Source organism: Desarmillaria tabescens (assembly GCF_030435595.1).
Source record: "Desarmillaria tabescens strain CCBAS 213 chromosome Unknown EV420scaffold_68, whole genome shotgun sequence".
NCBI lineage: Eukaryota > Fungi > Basidiomycota > Agaricomycetes > Agaricales > Physalacriaceae > Desarmillaria > Desarmillaria tabescens.
In genome coordinates this window covers 185,138-210,763 of record NW_026848367.1, presented here as the reverse complement: position 1 = coordinate 210,763, position 25,626 = coordinate 185,138, and the positions used below count along the sequence as shown (strand labels likewise).

Genomic DNA, 25,626 nt, shown 5'->3' with positions numbered 1-25,626 from the left:
CTCAGATATCTTCTGCCAAGGGATATAGGATCACGTTTATCGCAGATTGCTGTCATGCAGGTGGCATGTCCAGGACATCAGGAACTGGAACAGGACAACGCTCCATATGCTCAGCTGCTCATTCCACTGTCAACGACATGTTCCGCGCTGCAGATGAAAGGCTGAAGGACTCCCCCGGCTATTTATCTGTTTGATCAAGGAATTGGAAGCCATATATGGGTTCTCACATAGTTCTGGCAGCGTGTAATGATTACCAGTATGCAACAGAGACTATGGGAAAGAAAGGATTCTACCACGGGGTTCATACCAAGGCCCTTGTTGACGTTGATGAGCCTAAACTTCCGTGGCAACAGAAAAAACCAAAACTCTAGAGGAGTTCATGGCAAATGGCACATAGCAGCAATAAAGGCTTTGTTGTTGTGCGAGTGTTTCGGTGCACCTCTGTGCGATGAATTCCTCAAGAACGCAAGTATACACTGCGACTTTTCAGTCAGCAAAGTAGTACCCTTAATGATCAAGTACTAGAAAACGTTGGCTGTAAGCCGGGAAGGGTCTCGATAGTCGAGAAGGAACAGAATCCGGTATAACTGGGAATACCAGCAAACCATGAATGAAGTGACAGCAATTTAACTAGTGAAAGCCATGGGCGATGTTGATGGAATTAGAGAAAATGCTGTCAAAGAGAAATACTGTTGGCAAGATAACAAATACCGTGACGGCAAGAGACGAAGACTGTAGTCGAGAAACAAGAAACTGGCAGTAAAACAAAGATAAAATGAACTGGCAATGATATGAGGGGGAACTAGTGATGGCAAAACGATGGCTGGGACTGGGCTGGACTGAAACTGAAACTATACTGAGGTTAACGACGGCAAAACGAAACTGATACTAATCCTGAGTCTACATGGAGACTATCCTATACTGAAACTGATGGCAAGATACCAAATACCATGACTGATGATCCTATACTGAAGCTGTTGACCGAAATTCCATGACAGATGCTACTGGTGACAATAATGATCCTAATCTGAGTCCACACGGGGACATAACGATCCTGAACTGAACTGGGTAAAAAGATGGTGATGTAGAAGGTGAAAACTGATGAAAATGATCCTGGCTGGTGAAAGTGAAACGATGCTGGCGGATTAAAAGATAAAAGCGAGTTGTGGACACCAAATTCCGTGTATTGGCACAATATGAGCATACACCAATACTGTTAGAAGAAAAGCCATGACAGAGAGTATAACTTGGAGTGACTATGTTGTTATTGTCTATCTCCTAGTGAGTACAAGCGATAACGGTAGTCAATAACGTGGATGATGGCTAGTGTCCAGTAACTTCTGTCTAGCAACTACTATTTTCCGTGATGTATACTAGCTTTTATACTATGAGTCCGGAATAAATTTAGAATACTTGAAGCGAGTCCTTAGTAAGTCTGTAGTACATAGATTAGTAAGAAATGATACAAAACACATGCTCCCAGAGTTCTAAAGTAACAGCACCCACACGGTTTTACTGTGTACTGTGGTTCGAAAGTAACAGCACCCATATGGCTTTTACCGCATATAGATGAAGTGATTAGCAAGAATGCCACCGAATCTCCGGAATTTTGAGCTGCTGTGTTGCTGCGGCAAAGTACATTGAAGCAAGTGTACTGAAGTAGATGCTTGTGGCAATCTCTTGGCAGTATAACAGCCTTAGTAAAGACTGAGGAAAGGTCATGGACATTAGAGCTAATGCCATGGAATTGCTATTTGAGCTGCAGAATTGTGGCTGTGCTGCGGAATTGCGGCTGTGCTAGGCAATCAGATGGGATTCTAAATCCATAGAGATCGACAATCAGGTGCCTGGCAGAATTAATGAAAGAAGACTGGTGGAATTAATGAATGGGGCACGTAATTGATGTGGGGTACAAGTGGGGAAGGATAATTGGCAGGCATTAAGCAATATTGCCGGGATTGAAATAGTATGTTGGTGTGGTGGCTGGGGAATTAGCTATCTGGTAAAATCCACAAATTCTGAGCATACAGAGCCTGGAGGCTCATCATTGGTTATTATGGTGTCATGAAACCCCATGGGAAATTCTATTCGTGGAATCAGATGTGGCGGCGTTTGCCATCCCATCCTGTTTCTTCCTCTGTGGGTCTCTCGTTGTGGTAGTATGAGTTGCATGCACTTGTAGACTGGACATCTCGGGCCTGGCTGACTCATACTTCCTTTTTCAGTTTCGATACGTGTCTTTCCTTCCTTCCACCATCATGTACTCCGTTTTGCTGCCATTCTCCTTTACAGATTCATATTTTCTTCAATGCATCACTGTGTAGCTCTGGGATCAACGAGCACGCATTCCTCATACTTCTGCCTTTGGGCATCAATGCTCAAGACCAAGACACCAACATTGAGGTAGCTCGCCTCACCAACAAAAGAGCTGTTTCAAACACTGGCGGAAAGATTGGTACTGGTTGTATGAATGTTGTATAGATATATTGGTTCGTTTTGTCTTCATTTTCCGTTTCTGATTTCCTTTCTTTGAGTTTCATCATCAATCCCCTCCCTACCCCATCCGACAGTGAAGACCAACGCCAATGGTGGATGACATCACCTCGGAGCATGCTGGGAATTGAGAAACGATGGCATGGGCCACCATTCGTATGCTGAGTGGGGCAGCACCTCTTCCTATGCTGTAGTTGCGCATATCCCGGGTGGTTTAGTCTTGCTTGCAGTCGAGGTAACTGAGCTAGGTATTCGCTTTCTTCTGACACATTTTGTTATAGAATATATCTACATACACAAATCTATCAATTACGGGCTCTGGTGATGTGAGAGAATGTGTGTGGCTACCCCCTCTTCCACATTTGTATCCGATTGACATGGAAATTTGATTTTTACCTTTCTTGCCTTACACCACGAGCACTGAGCCATCGAGCGAGCCCCCGAGCCTTCAGAATTGAGCCCAGTAAGTGGTCTCCTTGTTCCTCATACTGATTTACTATTTAGATACTTCTTGTATCAATAAACATGCCAATTCTCATCCACACCTGGCCGATTCACAAGCAACTCACGACCTCGTGTAACCGTCTACGTCCGCTTCAATGTATACTGTGACATCATGGGAATAATTCTATTCGTGGACGGCTATTCCCATTTTTTTTTCATGCTCCGCAGTTTGCTCTTGTGCGACATTCGCATTTCCCCTAGCCTGCTTCCTGTTCTTGTTTTGTTTTCCATCATTTATATTCCATATCCTCTCTAATTGATGTGTCTGTCTTGATCAATCTTATGTCTGGCCTTGTCCTTCTTGCTTGTCTCATTTCACTCCCTGGTCTCTTCATTGTGCACTTTTCTTAATTCAGGATTCACGTTTCTCGTTCATACATATATCTGTGTATCATGTCGACATCATGATCTCTTCCTCCTCCTCCATTTCCATCCTATTAAACCTTTTTGCCATGGTCTGTATGTCAGTCTTCCTCATCTTCAAAACCTATCTTCCTCTTCATTTTCACCACCAACTGTGACTGGTGTATTAGCCATGTTCCTTCTTTCCGCATTGCACCTTCTGTGACTTTTTCAGCGATGTTTGACATACACGTTGAAGTGCTCACTGATGAATGGTCTGAGTTTGTGAGCGCTATGGCTTTCAATATCAATTTGGTCTTTGCGACACTGTCGTTGGTCTTCATGAACACCATAGAGCACTGGGCTTCCATGATATTGCCTATTCTGAGCATTTGGGGCTTCACTGTCACGTATCTGCATTCACAAGGTATGGTTGGCTCCGTTCTGAGCACATATGTGTTGATCTTGCTTACCTTTTCTTGCCTGCTTCGTCTATCAGACCCCTGAAGTATCCCACCTCAGTTGTCCTCAGTGTGCACCCATTTTTGTTGCGCTATCTTGGCTAGGATTCCCATCAGGTTGACATCAGGTGAAAAGGGTATGTCCTCCTCATTCGAGTTGTTCCGAGGTCTGAAGTATCAGGTTCGACAGCTCCACCACATCCAGATCCTTTACCTTCATTGGCTTCCATTCTTCCATCTCACCCTCCTTGAACTCTCTCTCCCATCATTTGCAGACTCTTTATAGCAGATATGGCCCTTGTCATACCCCTTGCTCCCAAGACCTATGAGTTGTACCAGTTTGGCTTAGGAACCTTGCTTTCTCTTTTTGCATCCTGACTATGACTTTTGTGAGTACACTACATTCATTTGGACCGTATTGTCCGCTCACCTTGTTTCCTTTGTGACAGGCGGTAGATCCATCATGTATATTGCACTGGTCATTGTGAATACCACTTCTTCTATCATGCCCTCCTGCAGTCTTTCAGATGATCCTTCACACACCCTGCATTCTCATCTCTCTTGATGCTTGCCGATTTGATAATGCTGTGTTCCTAGTATGTCTCTTCAGTACAATTCTATCCTTGCCATAATTGATTCTTACCTTCATAACCCTACGACAGGTGCAGTTTGTCTTTTGCCATCCTCTCGTTTATGAGTGCTTCGATCATGTCTCCTGTGCATGCCTACATTAGTCATTTTCTCCAATCTGTTTCGATTGTTACTTACTTGCTTCGTCTCTGTCATAGAATCAATCCATCCTTTAGCAACAAACTGGTTGTGGATTTGGTACCCATTTGCCACTATATTTCTTTTCCTTCTATTACTTATCGCCCCAGTTTTCTACCGACATCTACCTCTGTCACGATGTTCATGTCTGATGGCACCGATGGTTGTCTTCCGGCTTGACTCTCGTCAGGTTTTCATTTCTTTTGTCCATCGTATCTCCTGTCATACCTCATGTTCATCTCCTACAGTGCTATCTTATCCTTGGTTTTACCTGCTTCCCTTGACTCTATGCATATGTTGTGACATCCTTTTTTGTGTTTTTGTTGTCTCTATTACCATGCTGGGTTGCCCATGCGCTCGTCTGTGTGCTTCAATTCGTTCGTTTCATGTATATCATTATTAATTTGCTGTGTTACATACGTTCTTTTCATTATATTTTTTTGCTTCTTTTGATTCTATGACAATCAGCATATTCTCCGCATGTGTCATCCAGTTCCCTTCGATTCTTTTGGACAGTCTCATTCGCTTGTCATCATGGTATTTACCCCCTGGGGGTGAAGGCTCAATTGACCTTCATGCCTTGATGCATTCCATTGCCCTTCTCCCTCGACTTTCACGATCCTCACTGGTGCAACCTTCTGTCCGTGCATATCCCGATCCCACATCCATAGTCAATGGAAATGCATGTTATCAACTAGTGGGTATTGTATATTTCGGAAACAGTCATTTTACAGCCAGGTATGTCGATCCTGACCATGTTGTATGGTTCAATGATGGTATGATTCAATGGAGACAGTGCAACACAAGAAGGTGGAATCGACATCATTGATATGCGCCTTGATCCAAATGGCAAAACTCTGAATATATTCACATACAAATGATGCACCGGGTAAGGTGATTGATCTATCTGACAAACATAGGACTCAGAATTGCCACATGTATGGGATGGCCCTCACTTGCTAGTTGGCTTGCTACTGTGCACATAATACTGGGAACAAGCTGATCCCCCATTTTACAACACTTTCATTTGAAAGATGACACCAGTTAACAAGATTGATGGAAAGTACAAACAGCAAATTTGCCCCTTTGCATAGTTGTTACTGTCCTATCACCATCTCGCCTTGGGTGCACTTTGTAATGCAGTATCTGAGATTGGTGAAGAAACCTCAGTGTTGTTGCCTTGATGGGATCCCGGATTTGCCTTGGCTAGGACTTTTGCCATCGTGTTAATGGAAACTGCATGTGCCTATACTGGAGTCAGAAGACAGCATGAAAAGTATAGATTGCATATACCAAATGAGCAGTAGCCGACAAGTGTACCTCTACACCACTGTCACTACCCAGATGTCATCCTTGATCTGATGGTTGTCGACGTCATTGGTAACAGTAGCCAAAAGTGTCAGCATATGAGATGGGTTTTATAAATGAGGTCTTTTATGGGCATTGAGAGAGAGCTGCTCTGTGGCTGGTATGGAAAGAAGACCTGCTGTTGTGGACAGAGGTAAAGTTGACAATATGACATAGCCTAAAACAATGGTGCACCATTCCAGCAGTCACAGTACTGCCAAACTGGATTTGTCCATGACCAGAAACCTGCCCTCCAACGTGAACTCTTTCAAGAAGGTCCAAAATTCCCCTGCAAGACTTGAGATCGACATCTGCCAGGGGCACCATCTTGAACAAACAGTGTTGCACTTGCTGTCCATCATGACTGACTGCATAAGCAAAAAAAAAAAACAGGTAAAAGACTGATAACCATTCTGCGAAGATTATACAACCAAGTGATTTCATCTAGAGCCATGAGTATGATCGATATGCACCATTTCTCTCATTATGCAAACACCTAAGTTTGAATTCATATGAATTGCGAGAGAATTTTCCCTTGATATGAATGAGGGATCCTCGGTTCATGCAGGATGGTCTGTCAAGATTTAATTCACCAAGCGAGGAGGCAGATCAGTTTGAGAGAGAAGAGGCAGTCTTTGGCAGTGGCATCAATGCTGGTCTGTGAGGATTCTTCAAGATGTTATACTGCTGTCAAAGAATAAACCTGAAGCAGAGCACACATACAGACTAGGGCTTCGCACCATATGGTATACAGTATACGGCCATATAGCCACTGGTATAGTGATGGGCAATGGCTGGTCTGTAACCATACCGTCAAGGCTCTTAGAACTAGGTTGACTGGTATGGTATGGGTATATAGATGGCCATGCCAGTCGTCAATACGGCCAGTTGAATAATACATACCTAATATTTGGGGCTTCAGAGCAGCTTCAGATCTTGCCATGGGCACGTCATCATCTGCATCATGATAAAATTGATTTTCGAGGGGGATTTCAAGTTTCTGTTGGCATTGAGGGCACACTTATCTGTCATGATGCTCAGAATGTGGTCGTAAGTCTGCGAAAAAAAAGGACTCTTTCATGAACTCCTCTGGCTTAAAATTCAGCAGTATTTGACAGATGCACAGGCCAGCAGGGGCCAAATTATTGCGCAATATGTGTGGGTAGTCAAACTCAAAGGATGAAACAGTAGTAGAATAGAGGCAGCAGAAGCAGGAAATAGAAAGTATTCTATGCTGGTAAGGATTAGAGCTTGAGTAGAGCGAGTGAAAGAAGATCGGGTGGTAGTGCTGAAGAGCTTGCAGTGCCAGCACATCATGGTACGATGTTAAGTGTATAGCAAACACGCATACAGCATGATCTGATGATGGTTATTTTTAGATACATACATGGCTGTTGATTATCATATGACAGCCATGTTTATACAGTTGCTAATGGGATACGGGATGTCCATATACCATCTGTCTCTGGGCAAGTTATTTTGTCAGACGGTGACATGTGTGCAATGCGTTCACACATGTAATTTTGCGAATTCTAGGAATGCAAATGTGTGTGTGCCCTGTGAATAATATCAGAGTGCATGTAAGGCATAGAGCGCTACACACTAAGGCAGAAAGCACTATAATAAAAATAATATGAGTAGAGTGCATGGCTTAGACTTAGAGCGGCACACTGGTGTCATTTAAGTGTGCAGTCTCAGTGCTTATACACACACACTGTGCCCTCCTCTGCAATGTATCAATCAATTAAATTCACTGAAGATAATATATTGAAGGTGCTTCATGCTGCATTGATCTATGATGCACAAACCCTGCCGATCCGGCAATCACCGAGAAACGTCATCCTGAACAAAGAATCAACAAGTCCAAATACTCTAAGGAGTTCTTGGCTGGAGAGAAATAAAACCCGCTGCCCATATGAAATATTAAACTAGAAATGGTTGCGCAGCAACCAATAAAATAAAACTCACTCACTAGATAAGTTGCGTGGCACTGTAATTAAATCCATGGAGCCAATAAGAAGACACATGCCACATGGCACGATGAGGCTAGGCCTTGTCAAGTGGAGAAAACAGCGGTAGCACGTGTGCCGACACAGAGTGCTGAGTAAAATAATGATTACTATCACTACAGCTGACGTGGCATGCAAGAGAAGGGAGTCCAAGGTGGAGCATTGTCTATTTTCAGTATTTACATTTCATATAGTTAATAGTAAATATAAGAGCGGTAGTTACAGGTAGTTAGCAAGTTTTCAGACCCCTGCAGTTGTACTATGAAGCAGCACACTTAGTGTATGATGAAAGGATTTTATTTGAAGCTTCGAGCGAGAGAATATTATTGAACTTAGAATTATTTTGAGCACCTTGAGAGCTTGCGAGGCACACCTTGCTTGAGCGTGCTTGATTTGTTCAAGTAAAGTACAGTAATTGATTGCGCTCTTCTTAGAGAATATTGTATTGTGATAACTTGAATGTGCATTTGTGTTTTTGGAACTTATTTGTGAATTCTGAGTTATTGCAAGTGGCAGAGGTTCAAACCCTTTGGCTTGTCAGTAATCTCTGAGGTTTTTGGTTTATTCCCAAGTGGCATAGGTACAAACCCTGTGGCTTGTGGACGTGTTTTCTGTGTTTGTGTATCTCTGGATCGCATAGGTTAGAACCCTGTGGATCTACGAACGGGTTTTGAAGTGTTTTCTGCTTGGAGCACAAGGCTTTAAGTCGTGTTAAGTGTATTGTGAAACGTTGCAGACACTTGTGTGTTGTGCGTGATGTATTTTGAGGGTTATACATTCTTGTAGAACATTTGGGGGCTTGCAAAATAATACTTTTGCCTTGAGGCCAAGCGATTCTGTCGCTCACCTCCTGTTCCAAAAGCATTTGGATTTAGAAGATTATTATATTGCTAAGCATGCTATATTATATTGTAATGTGCAAGGATTCTTTCAATACTACTGCTATTGTGTGCTTGTATTGCACATCACCCCTGAACTACTGAGGGTTTGTGTGTGTGAGAGTGTGAGTGTGGGTGTGTTAGTGTTATATACGCTAGTGCATTTCTAGCTTGGTGCACACAGAGCCTCTTCAACAGAATGGGTATGGTACTCATATGATGGCACCCATATAACCATACTATACGGTGATGGTGTGAAGCCCTAATACAGACCTCGGTCAGATAATCTTGCCATGTCAGCACATCTGGCATAGAAAATGGTTGGCTGGAGAGATCATCAGTTAGAATGAAAATGACCAGAACAACAATAGATCAGTGGCACTGGATAGGGAGAATTGGGAGCAGAATCATAAACAGGATCGAGCAAAAGCGGAAGAGATTATCAAACGGAACACAAATAGAAAAGTTTCCATGCAGAGCGCAGCTGCAGGTTTGGCAATGGCTGTTAATGAAAATAGATTTTCACATGATTTGTTCAGGACAGCATAATAACTGAGTATCCTATACTTATACATAGGACTCGGAATGATTTCCAGCATAAAAGCATATCCAACCATCTTCTCAAGCTCCCGCAGTGAGTTGGCATTGTAGGTGTTGACTGTGCATGGCAGTACATCCTCTGGATTTTTTTAGGTACATACACTCGACCTTTTTTGTCTCAGGCTGACTGACCGATCAATATACTTCCTATGGCAGAACATGCGGTATCCACACACTGTCACTCAGTAAAGAAAAGCTACCAGTAGTAGCCAGGTGAGAAACGGTCTTTGCTGAAGGCTCGGATGAAGTGATGGGCCATCGCGAGGCGTGGCATATCCAAGTCCTGTGTGAATGGAGGGAAATGCTATTGCAAATGACATGTTGACTGTAGGAAAGGTTGGAGCAGATTTTCCACTGATCTCGGAATAAATGAGAATAATCACAATTATAGATGAAAATTGACAGGAGGGGTGCACCCTTATGGCGCCTCTGAATCATTGGATGCATGTTAGGCAAATTACATTCAGAGGCCAAAAAAAGACAGCAGAAAGATGAGAGCCATCTGTATCATCATTCATCAGATCGGGATGAAGGCATGAGTTGTGGGAGGTGAGTTTGGATTTACTGTAGGTCCATTGCCGTTGTTCATTTATCAGAATAATAGAATGCTCACAGATAAAGGAAAGTTTGTAGACGCCACTGTCAGCCACCTCTACCCTGGTTATGGGACTAATGGTCTTGACTGTCTCAGCCTCCCATCTGCATTTGAGAAACTTATAAGTCTTGATGATGGTCACATCTTGGTCACTTGGCATTATGAGTGGATTTCAGATCTGTGTCCATCCAGTGGGTGAAGTAAGACTAGTTCCTTTTTTCTAATCTACCACATTGTTATTGTATATGAATCTTCTGTTATGCTTTACTTGTGTTGATGGATGCTGTAAAAATGCATTCAGTATAATGATTTGACTGGTCAACAAAATGACATCTTCATTCCCTTCAAATCTTTGAAGAACTCGATATTCCCAGGATACCTCATCGCCAACACTACCACTCATACTAGTTTGCCTTTATAGAATGAAGCATTCGTTCCACTGGCGATCGCCAATCTCCAATGTCCATACACACTTGCAATTCTATGTGACCATCCAGAGTGACTCGACACTTTCTCTATATCCTTCCATTGTTTGCCACTGCAGTCCACTCATAAGTTGTCATAATGCATCCTATCGACTGGGGTACGTGGCACGATGACAATGCTAGGAAAGCATTAAAGCATTAATTCAGAATGATGTTTCGACTCTTGAGCATCTATTAGAAATTAGTATCGATGGATATTTTACTCTGTATGATATAAACTTCATGTAGCAGCATGCCAAAACATCTAGCTGACCCTTGAGCACTCGAATATAAGAAAATTATCCAAGAATTCACATACCAACTCGGATGCTCCCATCATGATATGTCAATACATAATATCCAGACATCCCTGTGTCGGTCGAGAACAGCTATACAGTTGAGCTAAAGGCCATACATGATCCCAGAGGTATACAGCAGCCCATCAATGAGGGCGACGATATACTCCGAGCTCCTACTATCGGTCTTCGAGAAGGAAAGCTGCCATTCTGTAACCCTTGTAATGCTGACTGCAAAGGCTGATACAAGGTTGGATATATCACAGGTTTTATCTGTATGCCCCAGAGATAAATTGCAGTGTGAGAAGACAACATCAGATGTGAAATCAATCATGTGATATGAGGTACAAATCGATTTGAAGCGAGCCCATTGAAAGGCGTGAAGACCGTCAAGATGTCCTATGTGATCCTTGCAAAGCTCTCGGTCATCATCATTTTCCCTGCACATGGGACCAGCATCAAAAAGGATCAAGTCCTCCAGCAATGGTCACCCTTCTAAGAAGTCAAGAAACTCCAAAGTGGAAGGGCACTGCGAAATGTCGGTGGATTTGCGACAGAAGGAAACATGTGTAAGGCCACGAAAATAATGTGCCGGCCATGCAGAAAAACTATCAAGATACAGCATTCGCAGACTAGGCATCTGTCTGTCAAAAAGATGACATGGACATACTAACAGGATAACAGGAAAGAGAGCAAACAATGCACAATAAGAATCTGAATGAGAAAGACGAACAGTGAGAAAGACGAAGCAAAAAAGAATCTGGCAGTAACAAAATCTTGAGGTGCAAAGCAGGGTGCTGAGAGTCGAAGTGGTTGTCATTACTGTCATTAAAATACGTTGATATGAACAACCATTGTCTGATACAAGAATCAAGAATTTGGGAAAAAGGTGGCAGAAACCAAAAGAGCATCGGTGCCCAAACACTGATCAATGCTGGATCTTGCCAAGTTGCTGAAACGAGAACCGGGGAAACCTCGGAGGTAAGAGAATGCACCGCCACTGAAGCCCGACTGCAATAAGACCGAGAAGACCGAGACCTGTATACACAGGACTCGGAACACTGTTAGTCCCATTGCCCTACTATAATTCCTATGCTCTTCCTGGGCATGGAATATCAATCATGGGGTGGAGGTGAGGTCTTTCCATTTGATGGAAATACATCGACTCGATACCAATATACTGTTATGGTTTATTCACTTTTCTTCATTTTACTCAGCTTGATTACTCATATGCGATCCCTGTGGATCATTTCTCACAGTACTATTATTAGCGTAGCCACTTGTATTTAAGTAGAGCCTTAGCTGGTCTAAACCCCAGCTTCAGCTAAGGTTTAATCTACCCAACTTGAACTCCGTTCTTCGTGTCTACTTGCCCACAACCTGCTCTGACATCGCCTTTGACTTACTAGAGTATCTGCCACCGAAGTGCGAGTGGTGATCCTAGTTCGATCTAAGTTGATTATTAGTTGGTTGTTAACATTTAGCCGAAGCTTGTCCTATGTTGCTCAACGCATTGTGTTGCCCAACATTTATCTCCTTATCCTTCTATTTCTGGTAGCCGACTGGGCTTTACCCCTCCTGTTACCTGACCCGATCCTTACCGTTGTCCTTATAGTCCTCGTGACTATCCTTTTTACCCAAACGGTCATCGGTGCCCCACTATTCGCAGCCTTGCTCGTAGTGGCATACGTTGGCCTTCTTCGAATCTAAAAACATGAATCCTTCCCAAACATCCCTCCAACTTGCCTCTTGGCTGGCAGTAATCCTGCTCGCTCTGACAAGTACCTTCGAAGTAGATGATTCTTCATCGATGACCGGTTCCACCTACGAAACCGACCTCAACTTAATAATCGCTGTACTCGCCACCCTCACTATCCTTGCATTGACCATTTTATGGTCCAACATAACCGCCGGACTCAACAGAGAATAGATCCGCGGACGGATGCCCTGGTCCGACGCCATTCCCGCCGTCTTCGCGACTTTTATACTCTTTTTCTTGTCCATTATTTTGTACCGACTACACCGCTGTTTCCGAGAACAGAGGAGAGTCCGTGCCCAACTCCCGTTTCACTACGTTCCCAGCACACCCACCTATCCTCCACCAGTAATTCACATTCCCACCGCCTCTCAGCAGACAATATGAGATGTCGAATCCAACGTCTCTGGGGGACCTGGAGAATCCCTCTACGGATCGTCGCGATCCAGCTCGCGATACTCAGAGTCGAGCACCGACTCCTACAGAAGTGCTACCGCCGAGTCAGTCGACTCCGTCGACATCACAGATACCCAGGGCGTACTCCTCGACCGAGGAGACTTGCCCCTACCAGGCCTCTTCGACCAGTCTCCAGTCGAAGGCGAGCCAAGCAACAACAGAGGCCGAGGACAAGGCACCAGGCATCTGGTCGAGGGCGAAGAAAGCCCTGATACCGAGTACGAAGGGGATAAGCTCACCAAGCTTGAAAGAATCTGACTTGAAGACCTCCTCAACGACCTCTACCCGAACACGGAGGAAGATGCTACCTATACCGGAGACAGCTGGAGTGGAAGGTCTCAGACTAGGTGGACAGATGCAGACTGGGGAAGCGAGCGAAGGAGGTATCATGACAGAAGGAGGGAGAACTTCAGTGATGATTCCGGAGAGCTTGCCCTTGGGGCCTCCGCCGCAACTACCACCCGTACAGATGGAGCAGGACCCATTCTTCCTGCTTGGCCGACAAACAGGGGCCCCCCTGTTGGGTGGCACCCCAGCACCAGCTGGGTCTATGCCGACCCAGGGGAAGAAGCTCCTGTGGCCCGAGTCTCGTCCCTGAGGAGCCTCCTTGTCCCCAAGCGCCCAGAGGCCTCAGCGCCCGCTCCCACCGTCGCCAGGGCTGAACCGACAGATCAGCAGCTCTGGAGTGAGTTCCCGGACTACGATCCTGAAGAGCTTGGAACAATTGCCGGGGCCGGAGACCTCGCCCCAGTCCCCTTTACACTGTCGGTTGCGGGGCGAGCATTCGCTGACCCTGTCCCTAGCAACCAGCGTCCATGGACACTTCTCTACCACACACTCGTCGAGTTGCTCAACCTCCCTCGAAATGCCCAGGAGTCCCCAGAAATCGAGGCCCGAATGGACCGAGCAAGAGCGGCAGACACACGCACTCGACGTGCCGAAATCGCCGCCCTCATCGGACCCAATGCCTTCTGGGACCTCCCCATCGAACCAGATGCCACCCACGCCGAGATCGAGAATAGGCAGCGAGCTGCCGCCCTCCGATACTCTGGGCTCGTCGAGCGGGCAGGAACAGACCTTGAAGCCCACTGAAGAGCCTGGCAGGCCTACAAGTCAGAGATCAGCGACCCCGACTCCGACATCGGGCGGTGGAAGAGAAACAAGGAGATCGACAGACTTGCCAGAGAGAGGAAGGAGGCCAAGGATGCCGAGTCGGCTGCCAAACAGTTCCCTCGAGGGCAAGGTGATGAAGGCGGTCCGGATGGTCCTCGTCGACCCCATGGCTCCGGTACCAACAATCTTTAACATTTTACCATGGCATGGGCTCTACGAAATAATGATGGAAGATATGGAGCGGGACTCCCAATGGCTCCTCACGGAGGCAGGGGAGGATTACCGACACATGAAATACATGGGGGACGTTTACCTCATGAAGAATATCCTGGAGGTGGAGACGTGGCACAGGGCCGCTGTGGTATGGAACCAGGTGCATCCCGATGCTGCACGACCAGGTTGCGAACCTTATCGACGACCGCAGCCGATGCCCAATCCGCTAGAAACCGAAGAGTTCTGGGCGGGCGTGGGACCTGATGACCCCAACGATATGTGGGACGATCCTGGAGCCAGGACGTCCAAGAAGGGAAAAGAATCCACGGTGCCGACCCAACCACCGCCGCCACCGCCGCCACCCAAGTACCCGGAAGGCTACCTGCCACCTGGCGATAACCACCATCTGCGCTCACTATCACGACCCCCGAACGCACCAATCCCGCCGGCTCCGCCACCGCCTCTGGACCCTATTCTTCCCTGGGAGTTGGCCCCGGGAGTGGCGAATAATCCGTGGAACGACGTGAAGCCCAAGTTGATCACGCAACCAGAATACTTCTTCGGGGTATCTTCAGACATCACGCGTTTCCTCCATCACTGCGAAGTGTACTTCCAGGTTTTTCCCATGTACTACACCATGAACAATGAAGGGCAGAACCCCTATCGGATTACCTTCACCCAGAGCTATTTGCGTGGGGAAGCTCAGCAGTGGTGGGTAGACCAGTACTATCGCTACCAAACGCCATGGGGGCACTGGAGGTTTCCGACGTGGGATGAATTTTCCCGAGACCTCACCACCCAATTCCGTGAGGTAGCCGAGTTAGCCATATGGAAGCAGGAGTGGAAGAAGGTCCGACAATCGGACTTCAAGTCCGCGGTGGAGTTCTTTGCCAAGTTCGAGCGTCTAGCCCATAAATGCGAGGAATTCGAAGATGAGAAGCAGATGTTTAAGGCGGTCGAAGCGGCGATAAGGCCAATGGTGCGAAAGACGGTTATGCATGGGGACAATGAACGCCCCACAACCTATGCACAATGGAAAGCGCACGTACTCCGGATTGACGCCAACTATCAATACGATGTCGCCCAAGGATTGGGCAGTAAGACCTCCCAGAACCAAGGCGGTTCGGGTCAAGGCAATCAAAATCAGTTGAAAGGGCAGGGTTCCAGCAGCGACAAGAAGGACGCCACGGGAACCACCTATGGGGGCATGGGGCAGCCAATGGAAATCGACAAGCTCCGGTCCAACAAGCAATGCTTCAAATGCGGGAATACCGGGTGGAGCCGAGGCCATAAATGCCCAACAGACAAATCAAAGTGGCTTCCCGTCAAACTCCCCCCTCGCAAAAAACCCAACGTCCAACGCCTTCGACAACTACTCGTGGAAGCCGAAAAGGAGGAGTTAGGAGAAAGCACGAAAGTCGAGGAGGTCAAGGAAGAGAAGTCGTCAAAAGACGAGCCAGCGTCGAAATAAGCAATTCGACGGCGCCGGCCAAGGACTTAATTTCTCCTGGTGCACGATCATGTACTACTAGTCGGACTTATACTACGTATGTAGGGACTCCATACGAACAATATACCAACTTTTTTACCGCGTTACCAGTTGAAGAGATCAAGAATGAAGAATCGCAAAATGCCCACGGCGTAGGAGGGGATTTCCGCCTTTCGACGCGGTCTGCATCGGAAAAAGAACCCTTAGGGGCTGGTCCACCTCAGACACCCCCACCTGACCGAACAGGGCAAGTCCTGGAGAACCCAGCGAGCGCCTCAGGTCAGGACAAGATGGACGCCAGATGTGGTGGTCATCGCCCTGGCAGGGAGAATCGGCCGACGACTCCGACGGGTGGGCCTTCAGCCCCAGTTGTTCCTCCTGTCAGTGGCAGAAAAGCAGCTGAGGCTGGGAACCAAGGGGACCACCTACATTTAGTAGTGGCCTCATCCGCAAACGATGCCGACCCCCTTGGGGAGCCAATATGTGTGCGACTGCCTCGGGTTTCCGAGAGTACCGCTGGCATTAGGAATGAGGTTAAGTATGGAATCACAGTGGAGGTTACAACGCCACGCACAAGCGCCCTTGGCCAGGGCCGAATGCAGGGCAGCGAGCCCTCCTCCACCAACTCGTCGGAAGGTGACCAAATGCCGCCGAGGGGCCTTCCCGACCGGCCCAGTGACCAACTGCCACCTCGAGGCAAGACACCTCCCGTTTCGCTAGAAGAAGTAGAGGATGAGGAAGCACACCTTCGGTCCGATATCCCGACTATCACCCCCAGGAAGAAGTCACTTGCGACACCTGACCCTGAACCCACGACCGAGGTTCGGAAGGCCATCCCGAACACGTACTATGAACCCTTCAGGGTGCATTGGACACGCAGGGCGCTACGACTCGCTACCAATGAGTTGGCCGCCTTTGCCGCTCTCAACCGATGGGTACACCCCCGTCGCATGGGAGAGGTGACGATTGAATTGTGGGAGGCGCTCAAGGAGCAACCCGAGACCGCTGCGGAGGCTAGAAGTAAGTGGGAATGGATGGAGGATCTCACGAAACCACCCATGTACATATGAGGGAGAAAAGGGTGTAACGTATCAATTACCGTGCAGTTGGAAACGCTAGACACTCACGAGACTCACTCCCTGAAGGCGCTAGTGGACAGCGGAGCCACCGGCAGTTCTATAGACCGCACCTGGGCCCAGAGTCACGCTCTCAATCTTAAAAAGGCGGCTCGACCCATTCTGGTTTATAATGCCGACAGCACCCAAAACAAAGGGGGCGACATCACGGAATATGCCGAAGTACGGCTGCGCATTGGGGACCACGTGGAACGAATAGAATTAGCCGTGGTCGACCTAGGCACCACCCCCCTATTCCTTGGGCATGATTGGCTGCAGAGACATAACCCGTTAATCGACTGGGACACCGGGGCAGTTACCCTAGCCCGTTGCGCTTGCCAAAAAATCCCCTTCTCTCTCCCCGACATGGACCCTTCATCCAGATGGGAAGAATATGAAGAGGGAGACACAATTTTAGTTATCGATTTCGAAGAAGTGTTCCACGTACGAGCAATGGGTACTAAGGCAAACAAATTGGCCGCCCAAGCCAACGCTCGCAAAGTAACGAAGTCCTTCGAGGAGATAGTCCCAGAAGAGTATAGGGACTTCGAGGATGTCTTTGCCAAAGAAAACTTCGATGAGTTACCACCGCGGAAACCTTGGGACCATGCCATTGAATTAATCCCCAACGCTAACGCCAATCTAGACTGTAAGGTCTATCCTCTCAACCCCGCGGAGCAGGAAGAGCTGGATAAGTTTTTAGATGAAAACTTGTCCACCGAACGCATCCAAGCATCCAAATCCCCAATGGCGTCCCCCTTCTTCTTTGTCAAGAAGAAGGATGGGAAACTTCGACCGGTCCAGGACTATCGCAAGCTCAATGAGATGACCATCAAGAATCGGTATCCGCTACCACTCATCAGAGAACTAATGGACTGGCTGAAGAAGGCCAAATACTTCACCAAGTTGGATGTGCGGTGGGGGTACAACAACGTTAGGATAAAGCAAGGGGATGAGTGGAAGGCCGCTTTTCGAACCAATCACGGTCTCTACGAGCCCCTAGTAATGTTCTTTGGGCTCACGAATTCACCAGCAACCTTCCAGTGGATGATGAACGACATTTTCAAAGACCTTATAACCGCTGGAGAAGTATCGGTGTATCTCGATGACATCCTTATTGCATCCAAAACCAAGGAGGACCATAGGTGCATAGTACGCGAAGTACTCCAGATCCTTCGCGCTAATAAGCTATTCTTGAAGGCAGAGAAATGCGAGTTTGAAGTGGAAGAGACGGAGTACTTGGGCATACTCATCAGTGAGGGAAGAATCCGCATGGATCCTGTAAAAATCGCGGGCCTCTTGGACTGGCCTGTCCCAGCGAAGAAACAAGAACTCCAGTCGTTTTTGGGTTTCTGCAACTTCTATCACCGATTCATTCGTGATTACAGTAAACACGTCAGACCCCTTACTGCCCTCACGGGCAAGGTAGAGTGGAAGTGGGGGGAGGCCCAACAGATGGTGTTCAAGAGGCTCAAAGAACTGTTCCGCAAGGATGTAGTACTGACTATCCCGCAAGACGAAGGGAAATTCCGAGTGGAAGCGGACTCCAGCAAGGGAGCAATAGGAGCAGTATTGTCCCAATGGCAGGAAGAAAAGTGGTGACTGGTGGCCTTCCTTTCCAAGGCACTATCAATTACCAAACGCAACTATGAAATCTACGACAAGGAGCTCCTCGCCATCATGATTGCATTGGAGGAATGGCGTCAATATCTTATGGGCGCTCGAGAAGACTTCGAGATCTGGACAGATCATTCCAATCTCCAATACTTTAGAAAGCCCCAGAAACTCAATCGACGACAAGCCCGATGGGTAACCGAACTGGCCGAGTACCAGTTTACCCTGCACCACAAACCCGGGGCCCAAAATCGTAAAGCCGATTTGTTGTCCAGGCGAGCGGACCACGATCAAGGGAAGGATGACAACCAGGATGTGACAGTCTTGAAGCCTGCTCACTTCCGAGCCTTAGTCATGCCCACCCCGGAGGAGCTGCATGAGAAAATCAAGTTGACCACTCACGATCCGCGCAAATGGGACCGAGGCATTTCCAACTCCCTTAACCACGAAAAGGGGGTCTCACGAGATCAAGGATTACTATGGTACGATGGACGTATCTACATCCCCAGAGACAGGCAGTTATGGGGAGAAATTATAGCTCTGCAACATGACCATGTAACCGCAGGGCACCCTGGGATAGAAAAGACGAAGGAACTCGTCCTACGAGACTACTGGTGGCCTCGGATGCATCGTGAGGTGGAGGCATACATAAGGGGGTGCAAGATTTGTCAACGGACCAAAGCGGATCGCCGCCCCAAAAGGGCGCCTCTTCACCCAAACGAGATCCCAGATCACCTGTGGACCCATATATCGGTCGACATGATCACTAAGCTCCCCGATTCGAGGGGGAACGACTCCATTCTCGTCATAGTTGACAGATTCTCCAAAACCATAATTCCCATTGCATGCACCGAGGAACTATCCTCCCTTGGCTTCGCTAAGATCCTGAGGGATCATGTTTACGTGCCCTATGGAGTACTACCAGAGAAAATCATCTCAGACCGGGGTGCTGTCTTCGTTTCGAAGTTCATGAAGGAGTTTTACAAGCTCGTCCAGATCGAGGGTAACCCATCCACGGCCTACCACCCCCAGACCAATGGACAGACGGAAAGGGTCAATCAGGAAATAGAGAAATATTTGAAGATGTTTGTCAATTACCGACAGGATGACTGGAGCGAGTGGCTACTGCTAGCCGCTTTCACTCACAATAACTGAAAACACTCGGCTATAGGGTATTCCCCCTACAAAGTGGTTTTCGGAAGGGATGGACAAGTCATTAAGACCTCCCAGCGACCGGAAGCCGTTCCCGCCGCATCCGAGTTGGTAAAAGGAATCAAGGAGGTTCAAGAAAAGGCGAAGGAGTCTTTGGAACGGGCAGCGGAATCGATGAAGAAGGTGTATGACAAGCGCAAAGGTAAAGCCGTCGAGTACAAAATTGGTGACAGGGTGTGGTTAGACTCCACCAACCTACACCTTCCTCGACCCACGAAAAAGCTTGGTGACCGATGCGTAGGACCCTTCGCCATCCTAGCAAAGAAGGGTGCCTCCACTTATGAACTCAAACTCCCGGCAGGATGGAAAATTCATAACCGATTCAATGAATCCCTCCTGACTCCATATCACGCCCCCGAGTTTCCTAACCAACCACACCCTGAGAGGCCACCGCCGGAACTAATCGAAGAGGAAGAGGAATATGAGATAGAAGAGATCGTGGGAGAACGAGACAAAGTCGTCGGTCGTGGACGAACACGATGAACTATAACTGAATACCTGGTGAAGTGGAAGGGATACCCGGTGGAAGAAAACTCCTGGGTAAAACGTTCGGACATGGCGAATGCAGAGGAACTCATTAACGACTACGAGGACCATGTACAGAAAATGGTATGGAGGGTCAATGACAAGGGAAAGACAGTCGGAACAGATACCAAGATACCGCTGAACATCGGGGTACAGTATCATGAACCGGACACCCCTTGCATCACCGACATAATTACAGTCCCCTCTTCCCAATGCACAGCGTCGAGACACTCCAAGGAACTTAACATAGTGGGAGAAGTGGACAGTTCAGACGCAGGAAGAAACGTTGGACCAATCTCAGTTAGCTCTTCGTTCAGAAGGCTAATAGTCGACATTTCTGAATCCATGGACAAAGCGCTGTTGGAAAAGAACAAAAAATACATCCACGATCACCCGAGTGAGAATGGCCCCATCGTACAGTATCCCCGACGCCCTATGGAACATAAACTCGATGATCCCTGAGTATGGGACTCCTACTTGAAGAGACGAAAACTCGAGATCGAAGCTTCTTGACGAGAAGACTGACCATATAAAAATCCCCCTGTCCTTCTTGACCCTCCATCGGATGACGAAACTGATGTAGACCTACTCCAGAAGGTAACAGAAAACTGGAATGATGATGAACGCGCCTCAGAGATCGGGTCATACGAGACAGATGGGGAGGATTCTAATGCCTCATTCGGGACGAACGAGTCTTAAGAGGGGGGTAATGTTACGGTTTATTCACTTTTCTTCGTTTTACTCAGCTTGATTACTCATATGTGATCCCTGCGGATCATTTCTCACAGTACTATTATTAGCGTAGCCACTTGTATTTAAGTAGAGCCTTAGCTGGTCTAAACCTCAGCTTCAGCTAAGGTTTAATCTACCCAACTTGAACTCCGTTCTTCATGTCTACTTGCCCGCAACCCGCTCTGACATCGCCTTTGACTTACTAGAGTATCTGCCACTGAAGTGCAAGTGGTGATCCTAGTTCGATCTAAGTCGATTATTAGTTGGTTGTTAACATATACCTCCAGGAGTGCTGGAAAAAAAAATTCATACAAAATTTCCAAGTGGTCTCAAAGGCAACCAACCAACCTGGTGTAACAGAGCACTCTGCATGGTAACAGGCGGCTCGGAATCTTGCACAGAACACCTGCATAAATGCATAGCGAATCATGATTGTATTAAGCATGAGTGTTCGAAGGTTAAGCGGTAAGCTTGGAGCTCCTTGGCCCTTACACCTGATACCACAGGTGCTCATATTTATGGTCCCCAGCAACGACTGGAGTCTGAGAATAAGACTGATTCAGAAGCTCGGAGAGGCCAATATATGTTGTTTCCTTCTTCCAGGCACCGGACCTTAGAACACCAACGATTGTGTTGGTAAATACCCCGCCGTATCCATCCTTTCCTGCAGCCTCCTTCACCAATTGGTAGTCCCTACACGCTGCCAAGACTACATGAGAGCCCATAAATGGCATCCAATCCTCCAATGAAACAGAGAGATAGCCTGGCAAATCTTTGAGCTTTTCATCTGCAGCATGTAACATATCCTCCAGCGAAGCATGAATTGTAGTAGGGATGGTACGTATTCCTGAGCCGGAGGCCCTGCGGTCAAAACTGCGCGTGTGGCAGCAGTCTACGATGAATGTAATTTTATGTCCCTTAACGTGAGATATTTGACTGAAAAGAACATTGAGTTCCCGGTCGCTGATGTCAGGTATTGGAAGCCCGTTGGCATCTATGGAGTCACGATCGATGGGGCACAGTGCCTCAATGGAACAAAGGTCCTTGCCATGTCTAGATTCCGCTGTGCTAAAATGGTCTGAACAGTTGTAGCATGATCCATGCCCAGCATAGTAGATGATGATATTGTCACCTCGCTGAATTTCCTCATTGGAAATGAGACTGTGGAGCATGTTTATGATGTTCATACGAGATGGTGCTGAAGGATCACCTGGGGTGGAATCATGGGGGCCAAGGAGACATTGGATACGATGTTCTGGGATGCCAAGGTCATCGACAAGAAATCCTCTCATTGATAATGCGTCAGATACAGCACCGTGCAACGGATTAGACAGATATGCATCAATGCCAATGAGAACCGCCCAAAATCGAGACGCATCAACACGATGCGGGATCTACGACGTTGAGGGGTCAGTAACTGGGCATATACACTTACTCCTCGAATCAAGGAAAGCAATATAGGTGGTACGAGGGACCATCGATGACTGCGAACACCTAGGCGAGAGTCCTTCTGACAAAGGCTGAACCATTTATGAGGCTGCTCTACATCATCGGTATTTGACTGTGAGACATTTCCCTTTCGGAATAAATCTAGGAAGATGTTGTGGAGATGTCTCCATAGTGGTTTACTGTGCCTTCCTACTTCTCACGAGACTGGCACTGAATTTGTGCTTTCGGGAGAGGCCATCCCAGTAACCGACCTCGTCGCCTCCTGCGAACCTATTTCATGTAGAGTTGGTGCCTACGTTGCAGATTTGATGAGAAGGACATAGCGTACACAGAACAAACCCATACCAGAGGTACGTCATCTTTCGGCCTGGTGACTTCTCATGGGGAGGATGTATGGAATGACCGACAGCCCAGAATCTGGCACGTTTAGAAAATTCAATCACAGGAAACAAACAGTAGACAAAAAGACTACATACAGTCCAGATTGAATGCATCATATTCAGGATGAAGGGCTTTTCGTCCATGACAGGCAGCGGAGTATTCTGGAGGGAGACGTTGACGGTGCGTAATGAATCCGCTGCAAGGTCTCGTGCGGTTGTTGTACAAGCCTTATCTCTTTCAAGTTTCAACTTCTCGTTTCCAGTACCTATACAGCACATGTCCCTTCCTAGCACTTGTTTGGACTCTTCATTTCCCTGAATCTATAATGAATTCAGAAGCAAGATGAGATTATTAGATGTGGTGTATTCCGGTTGAAGTGAGAAAGGGGCCCAGAAACAACCAGGTGGCCAGCTAATTTTGTGAGCCAATCGTGCGAATTAGTCATATCATGTATGGCAGTTAGGTCTCTTACATTAAGGAAGGGGGGTATGGTGGGAAAGTTACGTAGGAAAAAAGACTTCGTTAAGTGTGTTAACATCCTCGTAGTTTACTTTTTCGAAAGGTCTGACTCACCTGAGTTTCTCAGATACAATTTGTTAGATCATTCCGTGCCAAACTTTGACAGTAATATACAAGATTCCGCGTATAAAATACTTGATTTTTTTCCTAATGCAAACAAAGTGTCAGGTCCCAGATATATTACAAAGCCATTCTTATGTATCTTGCCATGGATCGCTAAGTATCCTGTAGTAGCAGGATTGTTCAAAAATAATTTTCTAAAATGTTCAGTCCGAGTCAAAGCTAAAGCAGACCAAACATTAATAGACGTACCTAAGGCTCGATGTATTACAGATGGCAATCAAGGAGCCTAAGTGGTCAAATTTGGATTTGCAAGTCGCGACATTAGCAGAGGGGAAATTATTACATTAGTCAATGGTATAATGAAGATAGGATCACATACGACAGTTAGATACTTTATCCTCCTCTACAAACTAAAAATATGTCCCGAAGTCATCGGACAACATGCTTGAAGCATGTAAAATAAACGAGCACGAGAAACAATTCCTTATGTGCAAACGGCTGCATCGTGTAGGTGTTCAACCCGGAGAATCTTGCAAGAGAATAGAAATTTAAGGAATGGCTACTTAAATATTGAAGATAAACTTACTTGTCGCAATTGTCTCCCTATTAACAGCATAATGCACCATCAATGTGAGATTTTAGAGAATGATGCGGAGAAAATTGAGTAGGGAGGACAGACGAGCGTTGATCGGACTTAATTTCTCTCTGAGGAATGTCATATTCTTTTCTCTGGGTGGGTTGGTGCAAGGGAAGATGGGTGTATAAGTGTTTTCGATTGTCGAACTCTGGTAGGTCATATGGGTCTATGTTGCTCGTTGCACTTCCATCATGATCGAACCGAGTCACAAGGAAACAGCACCATCAGGGTTATGCACCTCCCCTCAGGTAATTCCCAGGTCTCAGTGAATGACTACAGTGCCGTGGGACAGGTTGCCAGTGGTACAAGAAGATAAACCCACGTTAGGAAATGGGATCAATGGTTGACCGAGAATGCCCAGAAGCAGCCTACCTAGGCACTGATCGACCGAAGATTGAATTGATTTTGAATGGCTCGCGAACCTGGCTAGGAAGGTTATGATAGGTGTTCCTAGTGTTTTTTGGGTCAAGGAATCGATTCTGATAATCCCAGGACCATAGGATGACTGTAACATCGAAATTGGGGATGTGCTCCTCCTGTTTTGCAGAATGATCTGCTCATATCCCCTTCAATAAATTTCGGATAGCCATGGAGTTTTGTACACATGATTATACAATGTATATCATCTGTTATTTAACAGGAGTACCCGCCCCAACCACTAGAAATGTAAAATACCAGGTATGTCTCCTCTATCCCCCTATTACTCTTTTTACCACATATTTCTGATAGTTTTCCCTATCTCATGAGGCCACTTGATGTTATTTAGGTCAAAAAACATAATGGACAAAATTAATCTATATATTGCGCATTTTTCTATTATTTTGGGGTGAAATTTGAGGTATATACACTATATGGTTGAGCTCATCGTGCGGGGTGATGAACAGAAGGCTCGGCACAGCAAATTTGATGGGCGGCTGATGACGGAGGTAATTCGGTGAGCGCATGCTCGGGGGGAATGATGTCCGCATGCTCAGTTATGTCATGCGTACCTGCTGATAAAACGTGCCAGAGGACTTGATAATTACGAGCACGCAGGACAACTTTATTCAAGTACCGTAGATATCCCTCTCCCTTGCAGTTGTTATAGCCGTTAAAAACCATTTTTAACAGCTATTACATCTGTGCTTTAGCGGGCTTAACAGGTGCAAAATTCAAGGCGATATTGTCGGGAGAGAATTGGAAGGATTGAAGCAAGACAGTTCTGGATTCCATTATACATCCGAAGCCTGATGCAACGCAGGGGTTACGTCCAATCTTTCGAATCAAAGAATGGTACGAATAAGACTCGCGACTATCGTGTTTCTTCTCCATTCTGATGGATACGGCCGATCACGGTGTTGAACCTGGGAGCAGAGGTGTGTGTTCTCTCTTTGCGGCAGAGCCCAAGTGAAGCTGCGGAAGTGAGATTAGAGTAGTGATGTAGCGAGTATAGTATAGATGATTTCGGGATGTAACTTGAGGTACGAGACAAGAAATCCTTGATTTCTTGGGTTTGGGGGGAGAGAACTCGGAGTTGAGCAGGGAGGAGACTGGCAATGAAACCAGTCCCAGGGTGAATACAGGGATGAAGAGATGTCGAAAGCTCAAACTCGCAA

The 25,626-nt window shown here is 46.7% G+C and overlaps 2 protein-coding genes across 2 annotated transcripts; both read right to left on the bottom strand.

The window, feature by feature from the left end:
* Window positions 1-11,250: 11,250 nt before the first annotated feature.
* Window positions 11,251-11,412, bottom strand: EV420DRAFT_1235650 (uncharacterized protein; the record flags this gene model as incomplete). The annotated part of the gene is made up of 1 exon (XM_060466581.1): window positions 11,251-11,412. A coding segment is annotated over one exon (162 nt), but the record flags the coding sequence as incomplete, so codon positions are not given.
* Window positions 11,413-21,845: 10,433 nt separating this feature from the next.
* Window positions 21,846-22,346, bottom strand: EV420DRAFT_1226651 (peptidase C14, caspase domain-containing protein; the record flags this gene model as incomplete). The annotated part of the gene is made up of 1 exon (XM_060466510.1): window positions 21,846-22,346. A coding segment is annotated over one exon (501 nt), but the record flags the coding sequence as incomplete, so codon positions are not given.
* Between the last annotated feature and the right edge of the window lie 3,280 nt (window positions 22,347-25,626).